Consider the following 22,094-nt stretch of genomic DNA (forward strand, 5'->3'; position numbering starts at 1 on the left):
ATCACAAAGTTATAAATTCAACGATTAATTGATGAACTTACGAAATTTGTTGATTAATATCGCTAATATCTGTGTCAATAATTCTTAAATTCTCTCCAGTCCTCCAAAGCCAAATGATTAATTGAAATGAAGGATAGGAATTTAAAGTCACTAAGTAATCACTGCCTACAAATATACAAGAAAGACAAAAGCTCCTCTGGCCATGTTTTTTATGAACACACGTTGATATTTTTTCAATTTCTGGGTAAGTAAAGATAGATATTTTTGGATTTGAGCATCTTTCAGCGATTGCGAATATTGGTACTATCTATTTAACAGAAAACATTGAAAAAAATTTATGAAAAAAAAAAAAATTGTCATGTAAAGTGCAATTTTTAAAAAAATGTTTTTTAATGATTCAAAAAATCAAAAATTTTCAAATTTCTGCTAATTTTAGTATAATTATTAATTAGTTGAAATTAAATGGGCGGTTGTAGTGGCGCACTAGGTTACTTTTGAAGTAGATGGAGCTACTGAACTAGATAGATTTTTTTTGTTCTTTTGAAGTTAAATATAACTGTAAAAGTCTTAAAAATATGCGTGTGTATAAATTCATCAAATTTCAGGTAACATTTTTTTTTGAATGTCTTTTTTATAATTGTTCACTTTAAAAAAAAAAAAAAACAATAATTTATTTTAGCTCACTTCAGTTCCGTACACGAATTATCGAACAGTACAGAAGAAGAGTGATTAATGTAAATGATAATCGGAATAGAACGTCTGTGTCTTAGCTTGTGTGTCAATAAATTCCTCACTGTGAAAATCATAAAAATAATCTGCATCCATTTGTATTGTGTTCAGTTAGTAACTTGTTTTGAATTTATTTTTAATAATTTAATGTTATCATTACCTAAAACAATTTTATTTAGATATTATTTATTAGTTGTAGATTTCGATTGACATAAAACCAGTCTTTACGTACAGAAAATAATTGAAAATAGAGCTAAATAATTGGAACGTGCCACGTGTGCATTTTTCGGAAAAAAGGTACATAAAAAATATTTTTGACTATAATCTTCTATTATTAATTACGAACAATTATGATTTCAGAAATTGATAATCATCATCCTTTTTTTCATCATCAACGATTTGATAATTAAGTTTAGAATAAGATGTCCTTGAATATTTTCAGTAAGTACTTGACCTCTTGAGCTGCTAAGATATTAAAATAAAAATAAAACCGATATGATTTAAGTTCAAAATATTTAAGAAATGATTCAACCTCATTATTAAGCATTACATAAAAAATCCAAAAATTATGGAGCATTTATTTAATAATATATTTTTTCAGCATAAAAGCGTGATCTAAGAGACAAATTCCATAAAACAATTGGACTATATTCTGCAAGTTAATTAATTAGTGAAAATATCAACATGCCGCCCTTCCAAAACCAAGATAACTCCACGGATAAATCAGCATCGATAAACGTTGATATCACAGAAGAATCGGTTCTTGAAGAATATAGTAAAAATGACAAAAATGACAAAACTGCAATGTTATCTGAAATTATATCTGTCGCTACTAAGAATATCATTAGTAATAGTAAGACAGATGATTTCAAAAAATATCTTCAGTTTGTTATTGTTATTCTTAATTATGAAAAAGAAGAAAACTCAAAAGAGTTCAAAGAAACCATCCAGGATGCAACAAAAAATGGTAACTTTATTATTTTGGCCTGTAAGTACAATAGAAGTGATATTTTAACATATATTATGGATAAGAAGAATCAAACTTACTCTAGCTGTTGTCAACCTCGTGATCAAGATAACGAAAATCATAACGCTTTTTACTATGCTATTCGCGAAGAGAAGATAGATTTTATTAAAGTGCTACTTGAAAAATGGCCAGGGTATGCTAATTCTGCAGAGTTGTATCAAGCTTTTGCAGACGCTTATGCCGAATCGAAGGTAAGAGGATTAGAATTATCAGACAAATTAGTTTTGTATATCGCAGAACGGTTATTAGATCATTATTTTTATTCAAATGATGAGGAAGATAAAAAGATTACAATTTCGCTGTCGGATATAAAAGAACGTGCTAAATTGCTTATTGAAAATATTCGTTTATTCATAGCTGAATATTCAAATACTGATGACCTAAATAGTATATTATATCTGCGCTCAAAATTTATCGCTTTCAATATCAATGTTTTAAAACAACAAATGAAGGCAACGTACTCGAAAATTTTGTGGGAAGAAATCGAATTCTATTTGCTTATGTTTATTACTTCAAAAGAACAACGTAAACTTCATTATATGAATCTATACAAGTTTTTGATATCGAAAAGTAAATTACTTAATTATCTCGATCTTTTTGCGAATATTCTTGAGAATGAAATGAAGATCATTTCCGACGAAAACCTTGATATTTTGAAGAACTATCCCCGTGAAAGTCGAGTCAAAATGATACCTAAAATTCTGGAATGTAATCCTAAAATTAGAGAATTCTATGAGGATTATCAACGTGTAAAGGACGTTTATGCTTTGCACATCATAACCAACTCAGTAAATAGATCATTAGAGCCTTATTCGAATTTAAACGATAAGCATGTTTCTTTAGATTCAAAATGTGGACAGATCGTAATAAAAAGGACCCTGCAAGTAATCGCTGACATGATGAAAAATAATTGGGAATCACCAAATATGACGAGGTCTCTGAGCTTACTGCTTCTGACGTCATTGCCTTTACGTACACGACAGATTATCGTTAATTTTCACAACTCATTATTTATTCACACTCAAACAAGCAAACTGGATAAGGGACACTCTAATGACCCTAATAAAAAAACTATTTTCAATGATATTAAAGCTGATTTGAAGATAATCAAATGGATGACCCAGAGTATTCTTCATGTTACTCTAATACATTACATTACAGTTATGTTAGAAACAATTACGGAAATTAAAACTCCCGAAGATCTTACAAATTATATAAATTCTCTTGACATAGATTTCGATACGGAGTGGTTTGGAGAATATGAAGTTGATGAAGAGTGTAATTATGAAAAATTAATTTCAGAGATCAATAATCTGGCAAATATGTCAATCGGTTTAGAAATATCAACGGTTGAGCCATTAGTTAATAAAAATTCATTAAATGGTATAAATGCGAGAAATAGATTTTTGCATACTTCAAACTTGAAAAATTTTAAAAATTTATGCAAATCGATCAAACAGGGGAATAGTAGTAACAATATATTCCATAAATTAAAAACCTACGCAATAATTGCCTTAAAAAATAAGTTTGATGAAGATGAGTTAAATTTTGTTTCACCGAGTTCAGTTTCTTCGATCTTTCTTGTCACCATAGAATGTTTTATTCCTCATCTTATTTGGAGTAAGTGTGAGCATATGATGCTGTTATTTAATCAACTGTTTCTAGTGATTGGGCATGGACTCCAGAGCTATGAATGGCTTGAAATTTTGAGTACACAAGTGTGGACAAAACGATATTCCATTGCGTTAAATCTGGACGATAACATGAATTTTGTGCGAGAAAAAAGAGAACTGTCGACACAGGTACTCAATGATTATAACTCAAAAGTCAAAATTTTAAAGAAAATCTTTACGAATCATCAATATGGTGAAAATTGGGAAATACATCTAAATTTAACGACACAACTAGCGGTAGTGATGTTAACATTAGAATTAATGTCTATTTTGGATGCCTCAAAGAACTTACTCGATAACTACACATTACTTGATAACTCGGCACCTATATTAACGGGAAAAGTTTTATATAATTATATAGTTCACTCTGGTTTAATTTTTCAAACTTTTGATGCAAATGTGGCTATAGTTTTAAATGCTAAAAAACTGTGTTTAAGAAGTGATAAAATTAAAGAGAAAAAAATTGGCAAAATCTTTCAAAATAATATAAAAGAATTAAAATTAAAACACAGTCAACATTTATCATGCATTATTACTCAAAATGAAATGTTTCAAGCTATTGAACACGGTGACATGAAAAAGTTAGAAGATGCAATTAATAAAGGTGCAGATATCAACGGGTCAGATTATCATGGGTGGAGTTCTTTACATTACGCGGCTAAAGGGGGTCATTTTGCTATTTTTGAGCATTTAATTTATCTAAAGGTAAAAAATAATTTCAAAAATGTAAATGGAGAAACTCCGCTACATATTGCTGTAAGATATGGACGAATTGAAATTGCCAAATGGCTCATTAGATATCTACAAAACCCTGAAATCAAGGATTATTCAGAGACAACTCCGTTATACCTTGCAATTCGTTATGGCTACAACGATATTGTCAAATTATTATTGCCATTTAACTATCAATATTTTTACAACGAATTACTTCGTTTGGCAATGTTTAATAATCGTAAAGATATTGTTGAGTTTTTACTTAAAAATACCAATGAACATGTAGATTATTACCGAACTTATAATGAGGAAACCCTACTGTTTACAGCGGCGGGATGTGGGTACTCAGAACTGACACAATATCTAATTAGTATTCAAGCTGATGTAAATAGCCGAACGACTCAAAGAACAACACCTTTGTTTGAAGCTGCCGTCTACGGTTTTGTGAATACGGTAACAATTTTACTTCGAAATAAAGCGGATGTTAATGCTTCTAATACAACCGAAACTACAGCGCTGCACGCAGCTGTTGCAAATGGACATGAAGAAGTAGTCAAAGTTTTGCTTGAAAATGGAGCAGATGTCCATAAGACCGATCTAGGTGGATATACACCTCTTCATCTTGCAGCAAAAAAAGGATATCTCAATATTGTTAAGCTACTGGTAAAATACAAGGCTGATGTTAACGCTTCAACTATAGAACGTGACACACCACTTCATTTAGCAGCTGGCGGTGGTCATTTTAAAGTAGCAAAATTCTTGCTGTCAAATAATGCTGTAGAGACGGCACTTAACGATTCAATGAATGCTCCTATACACTGTGCTGCTATAAGCGGTGATACTGAATTAATGAGATTGTTACTTCGACGCAAAGGACAAATTTCCAGAAAAAATCTGAATGATCATGATCCACTATATTTAGCGGCATCTCGTGGTAATCTCGAAATTGTGAAACTTTTAGTTGAGCGCGGTGCGAATTATACCGAGTTAACAAAAAATAGTGGGTATAATCCACTGCATATAAGTGTACGTATGAATCAATTAGAAGTTGTAAAATTTTTTATCAGAAAAAAAGTAGATATTAATGTAAGAACTGCAATGTGCTCAACTCCTTTAAGTATTGCTGCTCATAATGGATTGTATGAAATGGTAAAATTATTAGTTGAATCTGGTTGTATTATAAACATTGGAGATAATTATCATACGACACCTCTGCATCTAGCTATAACAACAAATCATCAAAAGATAGTAGAATATCTAATCAATAAAAATGTCGATATCATGATACAATTAAAAGACAAGAGACTTCCGATTCATTTAGCAGCAGAATGTAAGCAATTTAACGTAGTCGCCACTCTATTAAACAAAAACAAACATTCGATTCACTATCAGGATTATCGGAACAAAACGCCTCTGTATTTCGCGTGTCAATGGAACCATCCTGAATTGGTAAAACTTTTAATAAACAACGGTGCAAAAATAGTTTACAATACTATACATTGTATGGATCCAGCTATTATGTCAGGAAGCAAAGATGTTGTAGAGGTATTGCTAAACGCCGGGGTCGATGTTCACGGTTTTCTACCTCATGGAATACCATTTCTTCATCGAGCTGTCCAATACGAACAATTTGAGATTGTTAAAATGTTAATTGCTAAAAAAGTAGATGTCAATGCTGTTTCGGGTGCTAAACAAACAGCACTTATGATCGCTGCATATTGTAACTTTACGGGCATAGCAGATTTTTTACTGAAAAACAAAGCCAATCCAGACATAAAAGATAAAAATAATCACACTGCTCTAGATATTGCAATTATGGCGAACAGTTACGAAACATTCTGCTTATTATTTGAATCATTGAAAGTGGAAGTTACCGATCAAACAAGTAATAAATTAAACATCTTACATATTGCAGCTATTCATGATAGACATAAAATGGTCAGATACTTAATTGAAAAGGGAATTGATATTAACGGTCGTTATTTAGATGAATATACAGCTTTACATACGGCTGCCAGTTGTAACAATCGGTCAACAGTTAAAACATCATTGGAGCATGGTGCATATTATGATTCCGAATGCTTAGTTGATAAAAAACCGATAAATTTGGCAGTCGATGAATTGATAGTCTTTTCACTTGAAATAATAGATAGTTTGTTTAGTTATATTAAAGAAGGTGATTACATTGGGTGTTTAGATTGTTTGAAACGGAATGCTTTTGTAAATGCCAAAAGTTCTTCTTCTTTAACACCATTGCATTACGCATGCCAGAATGGTTTTTCTGATATTGTCAAACTTTTACTAGAATTCAATGCTGACATAAACATGACAGCTCACTTAGGTACACCTCTTGTATATGCTGTTTTATACAAGCATTATGACGTTGTTAAAATTTTGCTAAAATATGGTGCAGTTTATAATGTGATAACTAAATTTGGCGGTAACTCTTTAGTGAAATTGCCAGTAGATCTGGATATCAGTTATCTTTTAGAACTTATTGACATAGCATTTGATGCAATTATAAAATGTGACATTACCATAGTTGATGAGATAAAAAAAATTAAAGATCTTGATATTTTGCAGTGTATACTAAATGCTCGCAATACCGACAATAAACAATTATATCTTGAAGCACAAAATAGTAAATTTCCAGAGGATAAATTTGCTGAAATGTATGCTCATGAAGCTTATTTATGTGTCAAAAAATACACATTGAATAAATTATTATAATACGAAGAATTTTAATGAAAATTACAATATTGTCGCGAATTTTTAAAATTGTATAAATGAATGATGGAATTTTTTTTTGGATTTCAAAATGACTTGTTAATTTTTTACGACAATGTATTGTTTCCTGACAAAAAATTTTAATAACTATAAGAAGATGATTAAATTTTTGAACAAAATACTATTCTTACATGGTAAATTCTTTTATTCGAATCTAATTCTCGTTTATTTATTTATTTCATAAATCTTAACAAATACACAGTTTATTTTTTCAATTATGTTTTGAAAGTGAATCAGTAAATTATTTATAAAAATATAAAATATTAAATCAATTATCATAAAAATATAATTGTCTTATTCTTACTCCAAAATCCTTCACTCAGTAGCTTTTGCTTCTAAGAAGTAAACAGCATATAAAAAAAAACTGACATTCATTTGGAAACGTAATCAGTATTTGAATAATTATTTACAAGTGGGGTCAAACCCATTTTGGGCCATAACTAGGTGAAAAAATAACGGTTTAAGTTTTTTTTTATTCTGCTTGTTTTATGGCGGATTTATGATAAAAAAGGTAATGAATGAAAATTAATTTAGCAGATATTTGATAATTTTCAGAATTTTTTTAACAAATAAATCATGGCAAATAATAGTAGAAAAAAAAATTGACATGGAGAAATTTTAGAAAATAAAAAATGTAATTTTTTTAAAAATAATTTTTTGGAAAAAATCTATTTGTTAAAAAAATTAAAAAATTATTAAGTTACTGCTAACTCTAATGACATTGGTAATGATAATGACATTTTAATCCTGGATTGAAAAACTGGCTCTAAAAACATACGCGTGTATAAATTCATTAAATTTAAAGCCAAATTTTTCGGAATGTCTCTTTTTCTATTTTTCACGTTGAAAAAAAATTTCCAAAAATAATTAGAAGTCAGCTTACTTCAGTATTGGTCACTAGTTATCGAACAGTACTGTAGGAGAATGGTTAATGTAAGTTCTAAATGAAATAGAAGGTTTTTGTCTTAGCTAGAGTGTAGATAAATTTTATGTTGTGGAAATCAGACAAAATTAATTTTTATTTATTAATTTTTCTGTTAGTAACCTATTTCAAATTTATTTTTAATAATTTAACGTTATATTAAACCATAATAATTTTATCGAAATATTATTTATCGATCGCAGATTTTGACTGCAATAAAACCAGTCTTTATTTGCGAAAAATAATTGAATTGAGGGTTATTAGAATTTGGAAAATCTGGTGTTGTCAATTAATAGGTACATAAAATGCATTTTTCATTATTATATTTTATTGTCGATTATCAATAGTTGTAATGTATAGGAATTGAAGGTTATTGTGATTTTTCCGTGATCATCCATTGAATAATTGAGTATGGAATAAGACGTCCTTGAACATTTGTAGTAAGTACTTGGTCTTTTAAGCTGCTAAGATATTAGAATAAAAATAAAACTGATGTAATTGAAGCTTAAAATATTTAAGAAATGATTCAACCTCATTATTAAGCATTACATAAAAATCCACAAATTATGGAGCATTTATTTAATAATATATTTTTCAGCATAAAAACGTGGTCTGAGAGACAAATTTCATAAAACAATTGGACTATATTCTGCAAGGTAATTAATTAGTGAAAATATCAACATGTGGCACTCCCAAAACCAAAATAACTCGGTGGATAAATCAGCATGGATAAACGTTGATATCACAGAAGAATCGGTTCTTGAAGAATATAGTAAAAATGACAAAAATGACAAAACTGCAATGTTATCTGAAATTATATCTGTCGCTACTAAGAATATCATTAGTAATAGTAAGACAGATGATTTCAAAAATATCTTCAGTTTGTTATTGTTATTCTTAATTATGAAAAGAAGAAAACTCAAAAGAGTTCAAAGAAACCATCCAGGATGCAACAAAAAATGGTAACTTTATTATTTTGGCCTGTAAGTACAATAGAAGTGATATTTTAACATATATTATGGATAAGAAGAATCAAACTTACTCTAGCTGTTGTCAACCTCGTGATCAAGATAACGAAAATCATAACGCTTTTTACTATGCTATTCGCGAAGAGAAGATAGATTTTATTAAAGTGCTACTTGAAAAATGGCCAGGGTATGCTAATTCTGCAGAGTTGTATCAAGCTTTTGCAGACGCTTATGCCGAATCGAAGGTAAGAGGATTAGAATTATCAGACAAATTAGTTTTGTTTATTGCAGATCGGTTGTTAGATCATTACTTTTATTCAGATGATGAGAAAGATAAAAAGATTACAATTTCGCTGTCGGATATAAAAGAACGTGCTAAATTGCTTATTGAAAATATTCGTATATTCATAGCTGAATATTCAAAGTCTGATGACCTGAATAGTATATTATTTCTGCGCTCAAAATTCATCGTTTTTAACATCAATATTTTAAAACAACAAATGAAGGCAACGTACTCGAAAATTTTGTGGGAAGAAATCGAATTCTATTTGTTCATGTTTATTTCTTCAAGAGAACGTAGTAAAGGTCAAAATATGAATCTATACAAGTTTTTAATGCCGAAAAGTAAATTACTTAATTATCTTGATCTTTTTGCAAATATTCTTGAGAATGAAATGAAGAACATTTCCGACGATAACCTTGATATTTTGAAGAACTATCCCCGTGAAAGTCGAGTCAAAATGATACCTAAAATTCTTAAATCTAATCCTAAAATTAGAGAATTCTCTGAGGATTATCAACGTGTAAAAGACGTTTATGCTTTGTACCTCATAAACTGTTCAGTGAATATATCATTAAAGTCTTTTCCGGATTCAAACGATAATCATGTTTCTTTAGATTCAAAATGTGGACAGATGGCAATAAAAAGGACCGTGCAAATAATCTCCGAAATGATGAAAAATAATTGGGAATCACCGAACATGACGAGATCCCTGCGCTTACTGCTTTTGACGTCATTGCCTTTACGTACACGACAGATTATCGTTAATTTTCACAACTCATCATTTATTCATGTTCAAACACGCAAGCTGGATAAGAGACACTCTAATGACCCTAATAAAAAAACTATTTTCAATGATATTAAAGCTGATTTGAAGATAATCAAATGGATGACCCAGAGTATTCTTCATGTTACTCTAATACATTACATTACAGTAATGTTAGAAACAATTGAGGAAATGGAAACTCCCGAAGATCTTAAAAATTATATAAATTCTCTTGATTTAGATTTCGATAAAAATTGGTTTGCAGAATATAAAGTCGATCAACCATGGAATTATGATAAGCTAATTTCAGAGTTCAATATTCTTGCAGATGTGCAAACCGACCTTGAATCGACAATACTCAAATCATTAGTTGATAAGAATGAATTAAGCGGTATAAATGCAAAAGATAGATTTTTGCATGTTTCAAACTTGCAACCTTTTAAAAACGTGTGCAGATTAATGAATTGGAACAGTTTCAGTGATAATTATATTTTCCAAAAACTAAAATCAGAAGCAAAATTTGCATTGGAAAAAAAGTTGGATAAAGATGAATTAAAATTTGCATCGACTTCCGTTTCTACCTCTTTTCTTATCGCTATGATATATTGTAGTCCTCATCTTATTTGGAGTAAGTATGAGCGTATGATGCTGTTATTTAATCAACTGTTTCTAGTGATTGGGCATGGACTCCAGAGCTATGAATGGCTTGAAATTTTGAATTCACAAGTGTGGACAAAACGATATTCCAGCGCCTTAATTCTGGACAATAACATGAATTTTGTGCAAGAAAAAAGAGAACTATCGACAAAGGTACTCAATGATTATAACTCAAAAATCGAAATTTTAAAGAACATCTTGACGAATCATGAATGTGGTGATAATTTGGAAACATATGAAAATTTAACAACACAATTAGCGGTAGAAATGTTAACATTGGAATTAATGTCTATTATGAATGCCTCAAAGAACTTGGTCGATAACTACACAATACTTGATAACTCGGCACCTATATTAGCGGGAAAATTTTTATATAATTATTTAGTCCACTCTATTTTAACTTTTCAAATTTTTGATGCAAGTGTGGCTATATTTTCAAATGCTAAAAAACTGTGTTTAAGAAGTGATGAAATTAAAGAGAAAAAAATTGGCAAAATCTTTCAAAATAATATAAAAGAATTAAAATTAAAACACAGTCGACATTTATCATGCATTATTACTCAAAATGAAATGTTTCAAGCTATTGAACAAGGTGACATGAAAAAGTTAGAAGATGCAATTAATAAAGGTGCAGATATCAACGGAACAGATTATCATGGGTGGAGTTCTTTACACTACGCTGCTAAAGGGGGTAATTTAGCTATTTTTAAGCATTTAATTTATCTAAAGGTAAAAAATAATTTCAGAAATGTAAATGGAGAAACTCTGCTACATATTGCTGTAAGATATGGACGAATTGAAATTGTTGAATGGCTTATTAGAGGTATAAATAATCCTGAAATCGAGGATTATTCAAAGACAACTCCGATATACCTTGCAATTCGTTGCGGCCACCACGACATTGTCAAATTGTTATTGCCACATAACTATCGATATACCCATAATTTTTTGCTTCACCTGGCAGTGTTAAATAATCGTAAAGATATTGTTGAGTTTTTACTGAAAGAAACAAATGAACATGTAGATTATTACGAAAATCAACTTAATCAAACCCTATTGTATGTAGCAGCGAAACATGGGTATGAAGAACTGACACAGTATCTAATTAGTTTTCAATCTAATGTAAATTACCGTTCAGATGGAGATTTAACACCTTTGTTCGAAGCTGCCCTCTATGGTCATGTGAAAACGGTAAAAATCTTACTATCAAGTAAAGCGAATATCAATTTTTGCAATATAAATGGAAGTACAGCGCTGCACATCGCTGCTGAAAATGGACATGATGAAGTAGTTAAAGTTTTGCTTGAAAATGGTGCAGATGTCCATAAGACCGATCTAGATCGATATACACCTCTTCATCTTGCAGCAAAAAAGGATCTCTCAATATTGTTAAGCTATTGGTAAAATACAAGGCTGATGTTAACGCTTCAACTATAGAACGTGACACACCACTTCATTTAGCAGCTGGCGGTGGTCATTTTATAGTAGCAAAATTCTTGCTGTCAAATAATGCTGTAGAGACGGCACTTAACGATTCAATGGATGCCCCTATACACTGTGCTGCTATAAGCGGTAATATTGAATTAATGAGATTGTTACTTCGACGTAAAGGACAAATTTTTAGAAGAAATATAAATGATGATGATCCACTATGTTTGGCGGCATATTATGGTAAACTCGGAGTTGTGAAACTTTTAGTTGAGCGCGGTGCGAATTGTACAAAATATAATCGGTATACACCACTGCATGCGAGTGTAGATAAAAATCATTTAGAAATAGTAAAATTTTTATCAGAAAAAAAGTAGATATTAATGTAAGAACTGCAATGTGCTCAACTCCTTTAAGTATTGCTGCTCATAATGGCTTGTATGAAATGGTTAAATTATTGGTTGAATCTGGTTGTAATTTGAACATTAAAGATGAACAGGGTGTGACACCTCTGAATCTAGCTATAGTAGCAAATCATCAAAAGATAGTAGAATATCTATTAACTAAAAATGTCGATGTCATGGTACAATTAAAAAACAAGAAACTTTCGATTCATTTAGCATCAGAAACTAATCAGTTTAACGTAGTCGCCACTCTATTAAACAAAAACAAACATTCGATTAACTATCAGGATGATTGGAACAAAACGCCTCTGTATCTCGCGTGTCAATGGAACCATCCTGAATTGGTACAACTTTTAATAAAGAACGGTGCAGAAATAGTTTACAATACTATGCATTGTATGGATCCAGCTATTATGTCAGGAAGCAAAGATGTTGTAGAGGTATTGCTAAAAGCCGGGATCGATGTTCACGGTTTTCTACCTCATAGAATACCATTTCTTCATCGAGCTGTCCAATACGAACAATTTGAGATTGTTAAAATGTTAATTGCTAAAAAGTAGATGTCAATGCTGTTTCGGGTGCTAAACAAACAGCACTTATGATCGCTGCATATTGTAACTTTACGGGCATAGCAGATTTTTACTGAAAAACAAAGCCAATCCAGATATAAAAGATAAAAATAATCACACTGCTCTAGAAATTGCAATTATGGCAAACAGTGTCGAAACATTCTGCTTATTATTTGAATCATTGAAAGTGGAAGTTACCGATCAAACAAGTAATAAATTAAAACTCTTACACATTGCAGCGATTCAAGATAGACATAAAATAGTCAGATTCTTAATTGAAAAGGGAATTGATATTAACGGTCGTTATTTAGATGAATATACAGCATTACATACGGCTGCCAGTTGTTACAATCGGTCAACAGTTAAAACATCATTGGAGCATGGTGCATATTATGATTCCGAATGTTTAGTTGATAAAAAACCAATAAATTTGGCAGAAGAAGAATTGACAGTCTTTTCACTTGAAATAATAGATAGTTTGTTTAGTTATATTAAAGAAGGTGATTACATTGGTTGTTTAGATTGTTTGAAACGGAATGCTTTTGTAAATGCCAAAAGTTCTTCTTCTTTAACATCATTGCATTACGCATGCCAGAATGGTTTTTTTGATATTGTCAAACTTTTACTAGACTTTAATGCTGACATAAACATGACAGCTGGCTATGGTACACCTCTTGTATATGCTGTTCTATTCGACCATTATGAGGTTGTCAAAATTTTACTAAAGTATGGTGCAGTTTATAATGTGACAACTAAATTTGGCGGCAACTCTTTAGCGCGATTGTCACAAAATTTGGACATTATTCATCTTTTAGAACTTATTGACAAAGTATTTGATGCAATTATAAAATGTGACATTACCATAGTTGATGAGATAAAAAAAATTAAAGATCTTGATATTTTGCAGTGTATACTGAGTGCTCACAATAACGACAATAAACAATTATATCTTGAAGCACAAAATAGTAAATTTCCAGAGGATAAATTTTTTGAAATTTATGCACATGAAGCTTATTTATGTGTCAAAAAATATACATTGAATAAATTATTATAATGCGAAGAATTTTAATAAAAATTACAATATTGTTGCGAATTTTTAAAATTGTATAAAATGAATGATGGAATTTTTTTTGGATTTTAAAATGACTTGTTAATTTTTTAGGATTATTTATATGAAAATTTTATATTTAAAAAAAAAAACTATTTATGTAAATTCTAGATTCTTAAGTGATTTAAATCCTACTCTTGGTGTCATAGAATGGGTTAAAGTATTTCCATCAAAAATTTTTGAATAAAATAATACTTTCATATAATAAATTCTTTTTACTACGTATCTCATTTAATTATACACAAATCATAACATCATTAAATATTTAGACTAAATTTTAGTATGCTTTTAACATTTGTGACATCATTTTTTTTTTTATTATTTATTTCACAAAGCTACGTTTGATTTATTAGCCAAGTGTAGTCAATGACAACTTATTATATCATTTCATATCAATATTTTCTATTAATGATCAAACGCAGTTTAATTTTCAATTGATTGGCACACTATCCAAACAAACAACCAGGAAATACATCAACAAATATACTGCATGAGTTCATCAAAGACTATTACTTTTATCATTATAATAATAATTCATTGGAAAGAAATTAGTTATCATTAAAATATAATTAAAAAAATTTTTTGATAATTTTTAAGACTTGTTAAAATTGTTACAATCGACTTTTTTTAATTGTTTTTTTATGTTTTTTCAACAAAAAAAAAAAAAAAAAAAAATCTATCAATAAAATCAAATAGAAATTTCGTTCAAAAAATGAAAATAATAATAGTTAATCCGACATGAAAATATTTACCAATATTTGATTAAGACTATTCAAAATAGAAAAAAATTTCAGTAAGTTAGTATTCAGTGAATAACTTAGTAATTTTTGAAAAATGACTCACTGGTTCTTGAATGTCAGTCAACACAATCATATGGCTTGTGTTCATGTGATTTTCTATTTTTCATGTTGAAAAAAATTTTCAAAAATAATTAGATGTCAGCTTACTTCAGTATCGTTCACTAGTTATCGAATAGTACCGTAGGAGAATGGTTCATGTAAGAAATAAATGAAATAGAAGGTCTTTGTCTTAGCTCGAGTGTAGATAAATTTTATGTTGTGGAAATCAGACGAAATTAATTTTTATTTATTAATTTTTCTGTTAGTAACTTATTTAAAATTTATTTTTAATAATTTAACGTTGCATTAAACCATAATAATTTAATTAAAATATTATTTATCAATTGCAGACTTCGATTGCAATTAAACCAGTCTTTATTTGCAAAAAATAATTGAATTTCGAACTGAGTGATTGGAACCTGCCACGTGTGCATTTTTCGGAAATCTGTTGTTGTTAATTAATAGGTACATAAAATTAATTTTTATTATTATATTTTGTTATTAATTATTAATAGTCGTAATTTATAGGGATTGACGGTTATTGTGATTTTTTCCATCATTATCCATTCAGTAATTGAGTATAGAATGAGACGTCCTTGAAAATTTGTAGTAAGTACTTGATCTTTTAAGCTGCTAAGATATAAGAATAAAAATAAAACTGATGTGATTGAAGCTTAAAATATTTAAGAAATGATTCAACCTCATTATTAAGCATTACATAAAAATCCACAAATTATGGAGCATTTATTTAATAATATATTTTTCAGCATAAAAACGTGGTCTGAGAGACAAATTTCATGAAACAATTGGACTATATTCTGCAAGTTAATAAATTAGTGAAAATATCAACATGCCGCACTCCCAAAACCAAGATAATTCGGCGGACAAATCAGCATCGCGAAATTTTGATGGCACAAAAGAATTGGTTCTTGATGAATATCAAAAACATGACAAAAATTATAAAACTGCTATGTTATCTGAAGTTATATCTGTCGCTACTAAGAACATTATTAGAAATGGTGAGATATATGATTTCAAAAATATCTTCAGTTTATTATTGGTATTCTTAGTTATGAAAACAAGAAAACCCAAAAAATTAAAAGAAATCATCCAGAACGCAACAAAAATTGGTAACTTTATTATTTTGGCCTGTGAGTACAATAGAAGTGATATTTTATCATATCTTATGGATAAGAATAACCAATCTTACGCTCGCTGTTGTCAACCTGGTGATGAAGATAACGCAAACCATAATGCTTTTTACTATGCTATTCGTGATGAAAATATAGATTTTCTTGAGGTGCTACTTTATAAATGGCCAGGGTATGTTAATTCTGAAGAGATGTATCAAGCTCTTGCAGTCGCTTATACTGAAACGAATCTAAAAAGGATGATTTTCTCAAACAAATTAATTTTGTTTATTACTGAACGGTTGATAGATTATAACTTTTATACGGATGATAAGGAAGATACAAAGATAACATTTTCGCTGTCGGATATAAAAGAACGTGCTGAATTGCTTATTGAAACTATTCGTTTATTCATAGCTGAATATTCAAATACTGATGAGCTAAATAGTATATTATTTCTGCGCTCAAAATTTATCACTTATAATATCAATATTCTAAAACAACAAATGAAGGCAACATACTCGAAAATTTTGTGGGAAGAAATCGAATTCTGTGTGCTTATGTTTATTTCTGCAAAAGAACATAGTAAAGTTAAAAATATGAATCTATACAAGTTTTTGATGCCGAAAAGTAAATTACTTAATTATCTTGATCTTTTTGCAAATATTCTTGAGAATGAAATGAAAAACATTTCCGACGAAAACCTTGATAGTTTGAAGAACTATCCTCGTGAAACTAGAGTTAAAATGATACCTAAAATTCTTAAATCTAATCCTAAAATTAGAGAATTCTTTGAGGATTATCAACGTTTAAAAGACGTTTATGCTTTGTACCTCATAAACCATTCAATTCAAATATTAATAAAGTCTTATTCGGATTTAACATATAGACAGGCGGTAATAAAAAGGGCCCTGCACGTAATCTCCGAAATGATGAAAAATAATTGGGAATCTCCGAACATGACGAGATCCCTGAGCTTACTGCTTTTGACGTCATTGCCTTCACGTACACGACAGATTATCGTTAATTTTCACAACTCATTATTTATTCACACTCAAACACGCAAGTTAAGTAAGGGAAACCCTAATGACCCTCATGAAGAAGTTATTTTTAGGGTTATTAAAGATGACTTGATGATGATTAAATGGATGGCCCAGACTATTCTTCATGTTACTCTAATACATTACATTACAGTAATGTTAGAAACAATTCTGGAAATGAAAACTCCCGAAGATCTTACAAATTATATAAATTCTCTTGATTTAAATTTCAATCAAAAGTGGTTTGAAGAGTATAAAGTCGAACAAACGTGGAATTTTGATACACTAACTTCAGAGTTTAATAATCTAATAGAACCCGATAGTGATTTAGAAACATCGGTATGTGACTATTTAGAAGGTAGAACTGAAGTCACAGGAATAAATGCAACAGAACGATTTGGGCATGTTGATAACTTGATATATTTTCAAAACATGTGCATTCATATAAATAAAGCGACTATCAATTCTCACATGTTTCAAAAAATAAAAATAGAAGGAAAGTTTGCATTGACAAACAAATTGGATGAAACTGAATTATATGTTGGTCCGACTTCAATTTGTTCCTATATACTTAGCGCCGTGTATAGTGTTAGTTCTCGTCTTATTTGGAGTAAATATGAGCGTATGATGTCATTAGTGGTTCGAATTTTTGTCGTGATTGGGAATGGACTCCAGAGCTATGAATGGCTTGAAATTTTGAATTCACAAGTGTGGTCAAAACGATATTCTGTCGCGTTAAATCTGGACGATAACATGAATTCTACGCAAGAAAAAAAAGAACTATCGACTCAGGTACTCAATGATTATAACTCAAAAGTTGAAATTTTAAAAAACATTTTCGGGGATCATAAAAGTGGTGAAAGTATAGACAAATTTAAAAGTTTATCGACACAATTATCGGTAGAAATGTTAACATTGGAATTAATGTCTATTTTGGATGCTGCAAAGAACTTAGTCGATAACTACACATTGCTTGATAACCCGGCACCCATTACAGTGGGAAAATTTTTATATCGTTATTTGGCTCACTCTCTTTTAGTTTTTCAAATTTTTGATCCAGCTACGGTTATATTTTTAAATGCTAAAAAACTGTGTGTAAGAGGTGATGAAATTAAAGATAAAAAAATTGGCAGAATTTTTCACAATAATATAAAAGAATTGAAATTAAGACACAGTCGACATTTATCGTGCATTATTAATCAAAATGAAATGTTTTATGCTATTGAACAAGGTGACATAAAAAAATTAGAATATACAATTAATAAAGGCGCAGATATCAACGGGTTAGATTATCGTGGGTATAGTTCTTTACACTACGCTGCTAAAGGAGGTAATTTAATTGTTTTTAGGCTTGTAATTAATCTAAAGATAAAAAATAATGTCAGAAATGTAAATGGAGAATCTCCGCTACATATTGCTGTAAGATATAGACAAATTGAAATTGTCAAATGGCTTATAAATGATCTAGGAAACCCTGAAGTTGAAGATTTTTCTAAGACATCTCCATTATACCTTGCAGTTCTTTGTAATTACAAAGAAATCGTCAAAGTACTATTGCCACATAACTATAAAACTCCACATATAGATTTAATCCAAACTGCAGTGTTACATAATTGTAAAGATGTTCTTGAAATTTTACTGGAACATAGTAATGAAGAAATACATTTTTTTGAAACTAAGGATAGGCAAACTCCACTTCTTATAGCAGCGAAAAATGGATATGAAGAAATGACACAATATCTAATTAAGGTTAAAAAAGCCGATGTAAATTACTGTTCGGATGGAGTAACAACACCTCTGTTTGAAGCTGCTCTCTATGGACATTTGGGAACAGTAAAAATTTTACTTTCACAAAAAGCAGATATCCATTTCAGTAATAAAAATCAAATTACAGCGCTGCACGCGGCTGCTCAATATGGACATGATAAAGTCGTTCAATTTTTGCTTGAAAATGGTGCAAATGTCCATAAGTTCGATATATCTAACTGGATACCTCTTCATCTTGCAGCAGATAACGGACATCTTGAAGTCGTTAAGTTATTGATAAAATACAAGTCTGAAATTAACGCTGCAACTTCAATGTTGGATACTCCTCTGATTCTTGCAGCTCAAAAAGGTCATTGTGAGGTAGCTCAATATTTACTTGAAAATAAAGCTGTAGACTTGGATCAATGTAGTACTCTGAATTCAGTTGTGCACTTTGCTGCTATACACGGTAATCTTGAATTAATTAGTTATTCACTTCGACGCAAAGGACAAGTGCTAAAAAGAAATGGAAAATATCATTCTCCACTATATTTGGCGGCAATGAATGGTAGACTCGAAGTTGTTAAATTTCTGTATGAGCGCGGTGCTAATTGTGTCAATTCAGCAACTGATACCGGCTATAATCCATTGCATGCGGCTGTACATGAAAATCATCCGGAAATTGTTGAATTTTTCATCAGTCGAAATGTAGATCTCGATACAAAGACGAAAGAATCTTCATGTCCGATAAGTATTGCTTGTCATCAGGGTTTTTATGAAATTGTAAAATTGTTGGGTGAGGGTGGTTGTGATTTGAATATTAAAAATGCTCTCGGTTTGACACCTCTGCATCTAGCTTTATTGAAAAATCATCTGAAGGTAGTAGAATATCTATTATCTAAATATGTCGATATTATGGTATTAACAAAGCACAAAAAACTTCCAATTCATACAGCAATAGAAAATAGTCAATTTAACGTAATCGCCACTTTTATAAACAGAAATAAAGATTTGGTTAACGCAGTGGACGATTTTAACGCAACGCCTTTGTATATAGCGTGTCGTTGGAATTGTACCGAATTGATTCAACTTTTAATAAACAACGGAGCGAATATAATTTATGATGATATGCATTGTATGGATCCAGCTGTTCGCTCTGGATGCAAAGACGTTATAGATGTATTATTTAAGTCCGGGGTCAATGTTCACGGTGTACTACCTTATGGAGTACCATTTCTTCATCGAGCTGTCGAATTTGAACAATTAGACATTGTTAAAATGTTAGTTGCTAAAAAAGTAGATATCAATGCTTTTTCAACTGCTAGAGAAACAGCACTCATGTGTGCTGCATATTTTAACTTTACCGACATAGTAGACTATTTATTGAAAAACAAAGCTGATCCACACTTAAGGAATGAAGATAATCTCTCCGCTCTAGACATTGCAATTATAAGAAATAGTTTTGATGCATTCTACTTATTAGTTGAATTATTTCAAGTGAAAGTTATCAATGAAATAAGTACTAAATTAAAACCTTTACATGATGCAGCTTATTACGGTAGAGAAACAATGGTCAGATTCTTAATTAAAAAGGGATTTGATGTTAACGGTCGTTATCTGAATGGATTTACATCTTTACATGCCGCTGCCAGAGGTAACCGTAGAGTAATAGTTAAAATTTTGTTGGAGAATGGTGCACATTATGATTCTGAAAACGCTGAGAATAAAAAACCAATACATTTGACAGAAGATGAATTGACTGTCTCTTTACTTGAAATAATAGATAGTTTGTTTACTTATATTAAAAAAGGTGATTACAATGGATGTTTGGATTGTTTGAGACGAAAGGTTTTGGTAAATGCCAAAAGTTCTACTTCTTTAACACCATTGCATTACGCATGCCAGAATGGTTTTTCTGATATTGTCAAACTTTTACTAGACTTCAATGCTGACATAAACATGAAAGCTGACTATGGTACACCTCTTGTATATGCTGTTCTATTCGACCGTTATGAGATTGTTAAAATTTTACTAAAGCATGGTGCAGTTTATAATGTGACAACTAATTTTGGCGGTAAATCTTTAGTGAATTTGTCACAAAATTTGGACATTATTCATCTTTTAGAACTTATTGACAAAGTATTTGATGCAATTATAAAATGTGACATTACCATAGTTGATGAGATAAAAAGAATTAAAGATCTTGATATTTTGCAGTGTATACTGAGTGCTCACAATAACGATAATAAACAATTATATCTTGAAGCAGAAAATAGTAAATTTCCAGATGATAAATTTTTTGAAATTTATGCACATGAAGCTTATCTATTTGTTGAAAAAGTGCACATTGAATAGATTATTATAATGCCAAGAATTTTAATGAAAATTACAATGATGTTGCGAATTTTTAAAATTGTATAAAATGAATGATGGAATTTTTTTTTTTTTGATTTGACAATGACTTGTTTATTTTGTACAATTATTTACACGAAAATGTATTATTGAAAAAAAAATTCCACAGTGATGATTAGAAGATAATTAAATATGTGAAATATGTGAATAATCATTTTATAAGTTTATAGAAAACTAATTCTATAAATAAATTTGAAAGATACAAAATTTCAAACAAACAAGCAGTGTTATTTTCCGATCATCTAATTTCAATGAATAAATAAATTTTATTATTAAAGAAAAAAATGTTTTTTTGTAATTTAAAATTTTTTTCGGCCGCATTCTGTTTTAAACAATCTTTCTTGCATAAATTGAAAACTCTGGTTTCAGGATTTGTTGTCCGATAAATTTAGCAATATTTTAATAGTTTTCTACGCCTCTTTATTGATACTTGCCATGATCTTAATTTTCATTCAAGAGTTAAACGTTAAAAAAATACTTGCGAGCATCAGTGATGAGTCAAATATCTATTGATAAAATTAAAAATGATAAAATATAATTTGTGATTAGTTTTTAATATTATTTTTATTTTTATCTTTTATTCCCCAAAGCTACGTTTGATTTATTAGTCAAGTGTTGTCATATCATATCATATCAATATCAGTTGAATATACTTTTGTTAATGATCAAACGCAGTTGAATTATCAATTGATTGGCACACTATTCAAATAAACAACCAGAGAATTACTAACAAATATAGTGCATGAGTTATTAAAAACTATTACTATTACTATTATTATTTTTATTATAATTCAATAGATAGAAACTATTTTTTGTGTTCAACAAAGGCACTCGCACTCAGCCTTTCAAAGTACAGAACTCCGACAATTTGATTAATGTTGTTTACGATGAATAG

The 22,094-nt window shown here is 29.9% G+C and overlaps 4 protein-coding genes across 8 annotated transcripts in view; 3 read left to right on the top strand and 1 right to left on the bottom strand.

The window, feature by feature from the left end:
* LOC141524493 (cilia- and flagella-associated protein 43) overlaps positions 1-22,094 on the bottom strand; it is a 35,852-nt gene that overhangs the window by 9,014 nt on the left and 4,744 nt on the right. For both annotated transcript variants that reach the window (XM_074238425.1, XM_074238424.1), the window contains one exon: positions 42-307. In XM_074238425.1, the coding sequence (XP_074094526.1) occupies positions 42-307 (266 nt within the window). The remainder of the gene's footprint in view (positions 1-41; positions 308-22,094) is intronic.
* Positions 588-7,054, top strand: LOC141524492 (uncharacterized). 4 transcript variants are annotated; one of them, XM_074238421.1, is made up of 5 exons: positions 589-605; positions 680-839; positions 923-1,026; positions 1,090-1,170; positions 1,331-7,054. In XM_074238421.1, the coding sequence occupies exon 5, from the start codon at positions 1,414-1,416 to the stop codon at positions 6,871-6,873; it is 5,460 nt and encodes a 1,819-aa protein (XP_074094522.1). In that variant the 5' UTR covers positions 589-605; positions 680-839; positions 923-1,026; positions 1,090-1,170; positions 1,331-1,413; the 3' UTR covers positions 6,874-7,054. The 4 variants fall into 4 exon arrangements, with proteins under 4 accessions (XP_074094524.1, XP_074094522.1, XP_074094523.1 ...); XM_074238423.1 differs by lacking the exon at positions 680-839 and having other exon boundaries at positions 588-605; XM_074238422.1 differs by lacking the exon at positions 589-605 and having other exon boundaries at positions 661-839; positions 909-1,026.
* On the top strand, positions 8,818-21,484 carry LOC141524041 (uncharacterized). The gene is given in 4 exon segments (XM_074237686.1): positions 8,818-11,886; positions 11,889-12,325; positions 12,328-12,911; positions 15,709-21,484. Coding segments are annotated over 4 exon segments (9,471 nt in total). The 5' UTR covers positions 8,818-8,870; the 3' UTR covers positions 21,143-21,484.
* LOC141524501 (ankyrin repeat domain-containing protein 61-like) lies at positions 12,923-14,078 on the top strand. The gene has a single exon (XM_074238441.1). It carries the CDS (start codon positions 13,064-13,066, stop codon positions 13,976-13,978), a length of 915 nt encoding a protein of 304 aa, XP_074094542.1. The 5' UTR covers positions 12,923-13,063; the 3' UTR covers positions 13,979-14,078.

This window comes from Cotesia typhae, unplaced genomic scaffold (genome assembly GCF_013202065.1).
Source record: "Cotesia typhae breed Kobodo isofemale line unplaced genomic scaffold, CoteBio_Ctyphae contig_22, whole genome shotgun sequence".
Taxonomy (NCBI): Eukaryota; Metazoa; Arthropoda; class Insecta; order Hymenoptera; family Braconidae; genus Cotesia; species Cotesia typhae.

Bases quoted from the DNA above. Each gene is read 5' to 3' on its own strand.
- LOC141524492 (XM_074238423.1), top strand. From the start codon at position 1,414: ATGCCGCCCTTCCAAAACCAAGATAACTCCACGGATAAATCAGCATCG.
- LOC141524501 (XM_074238441.1), top strand. From the start codon at position 13,064: ATGGCAAACAGTGTCGAAACATTCTGCTTATTATTTGAATCATTGAAA.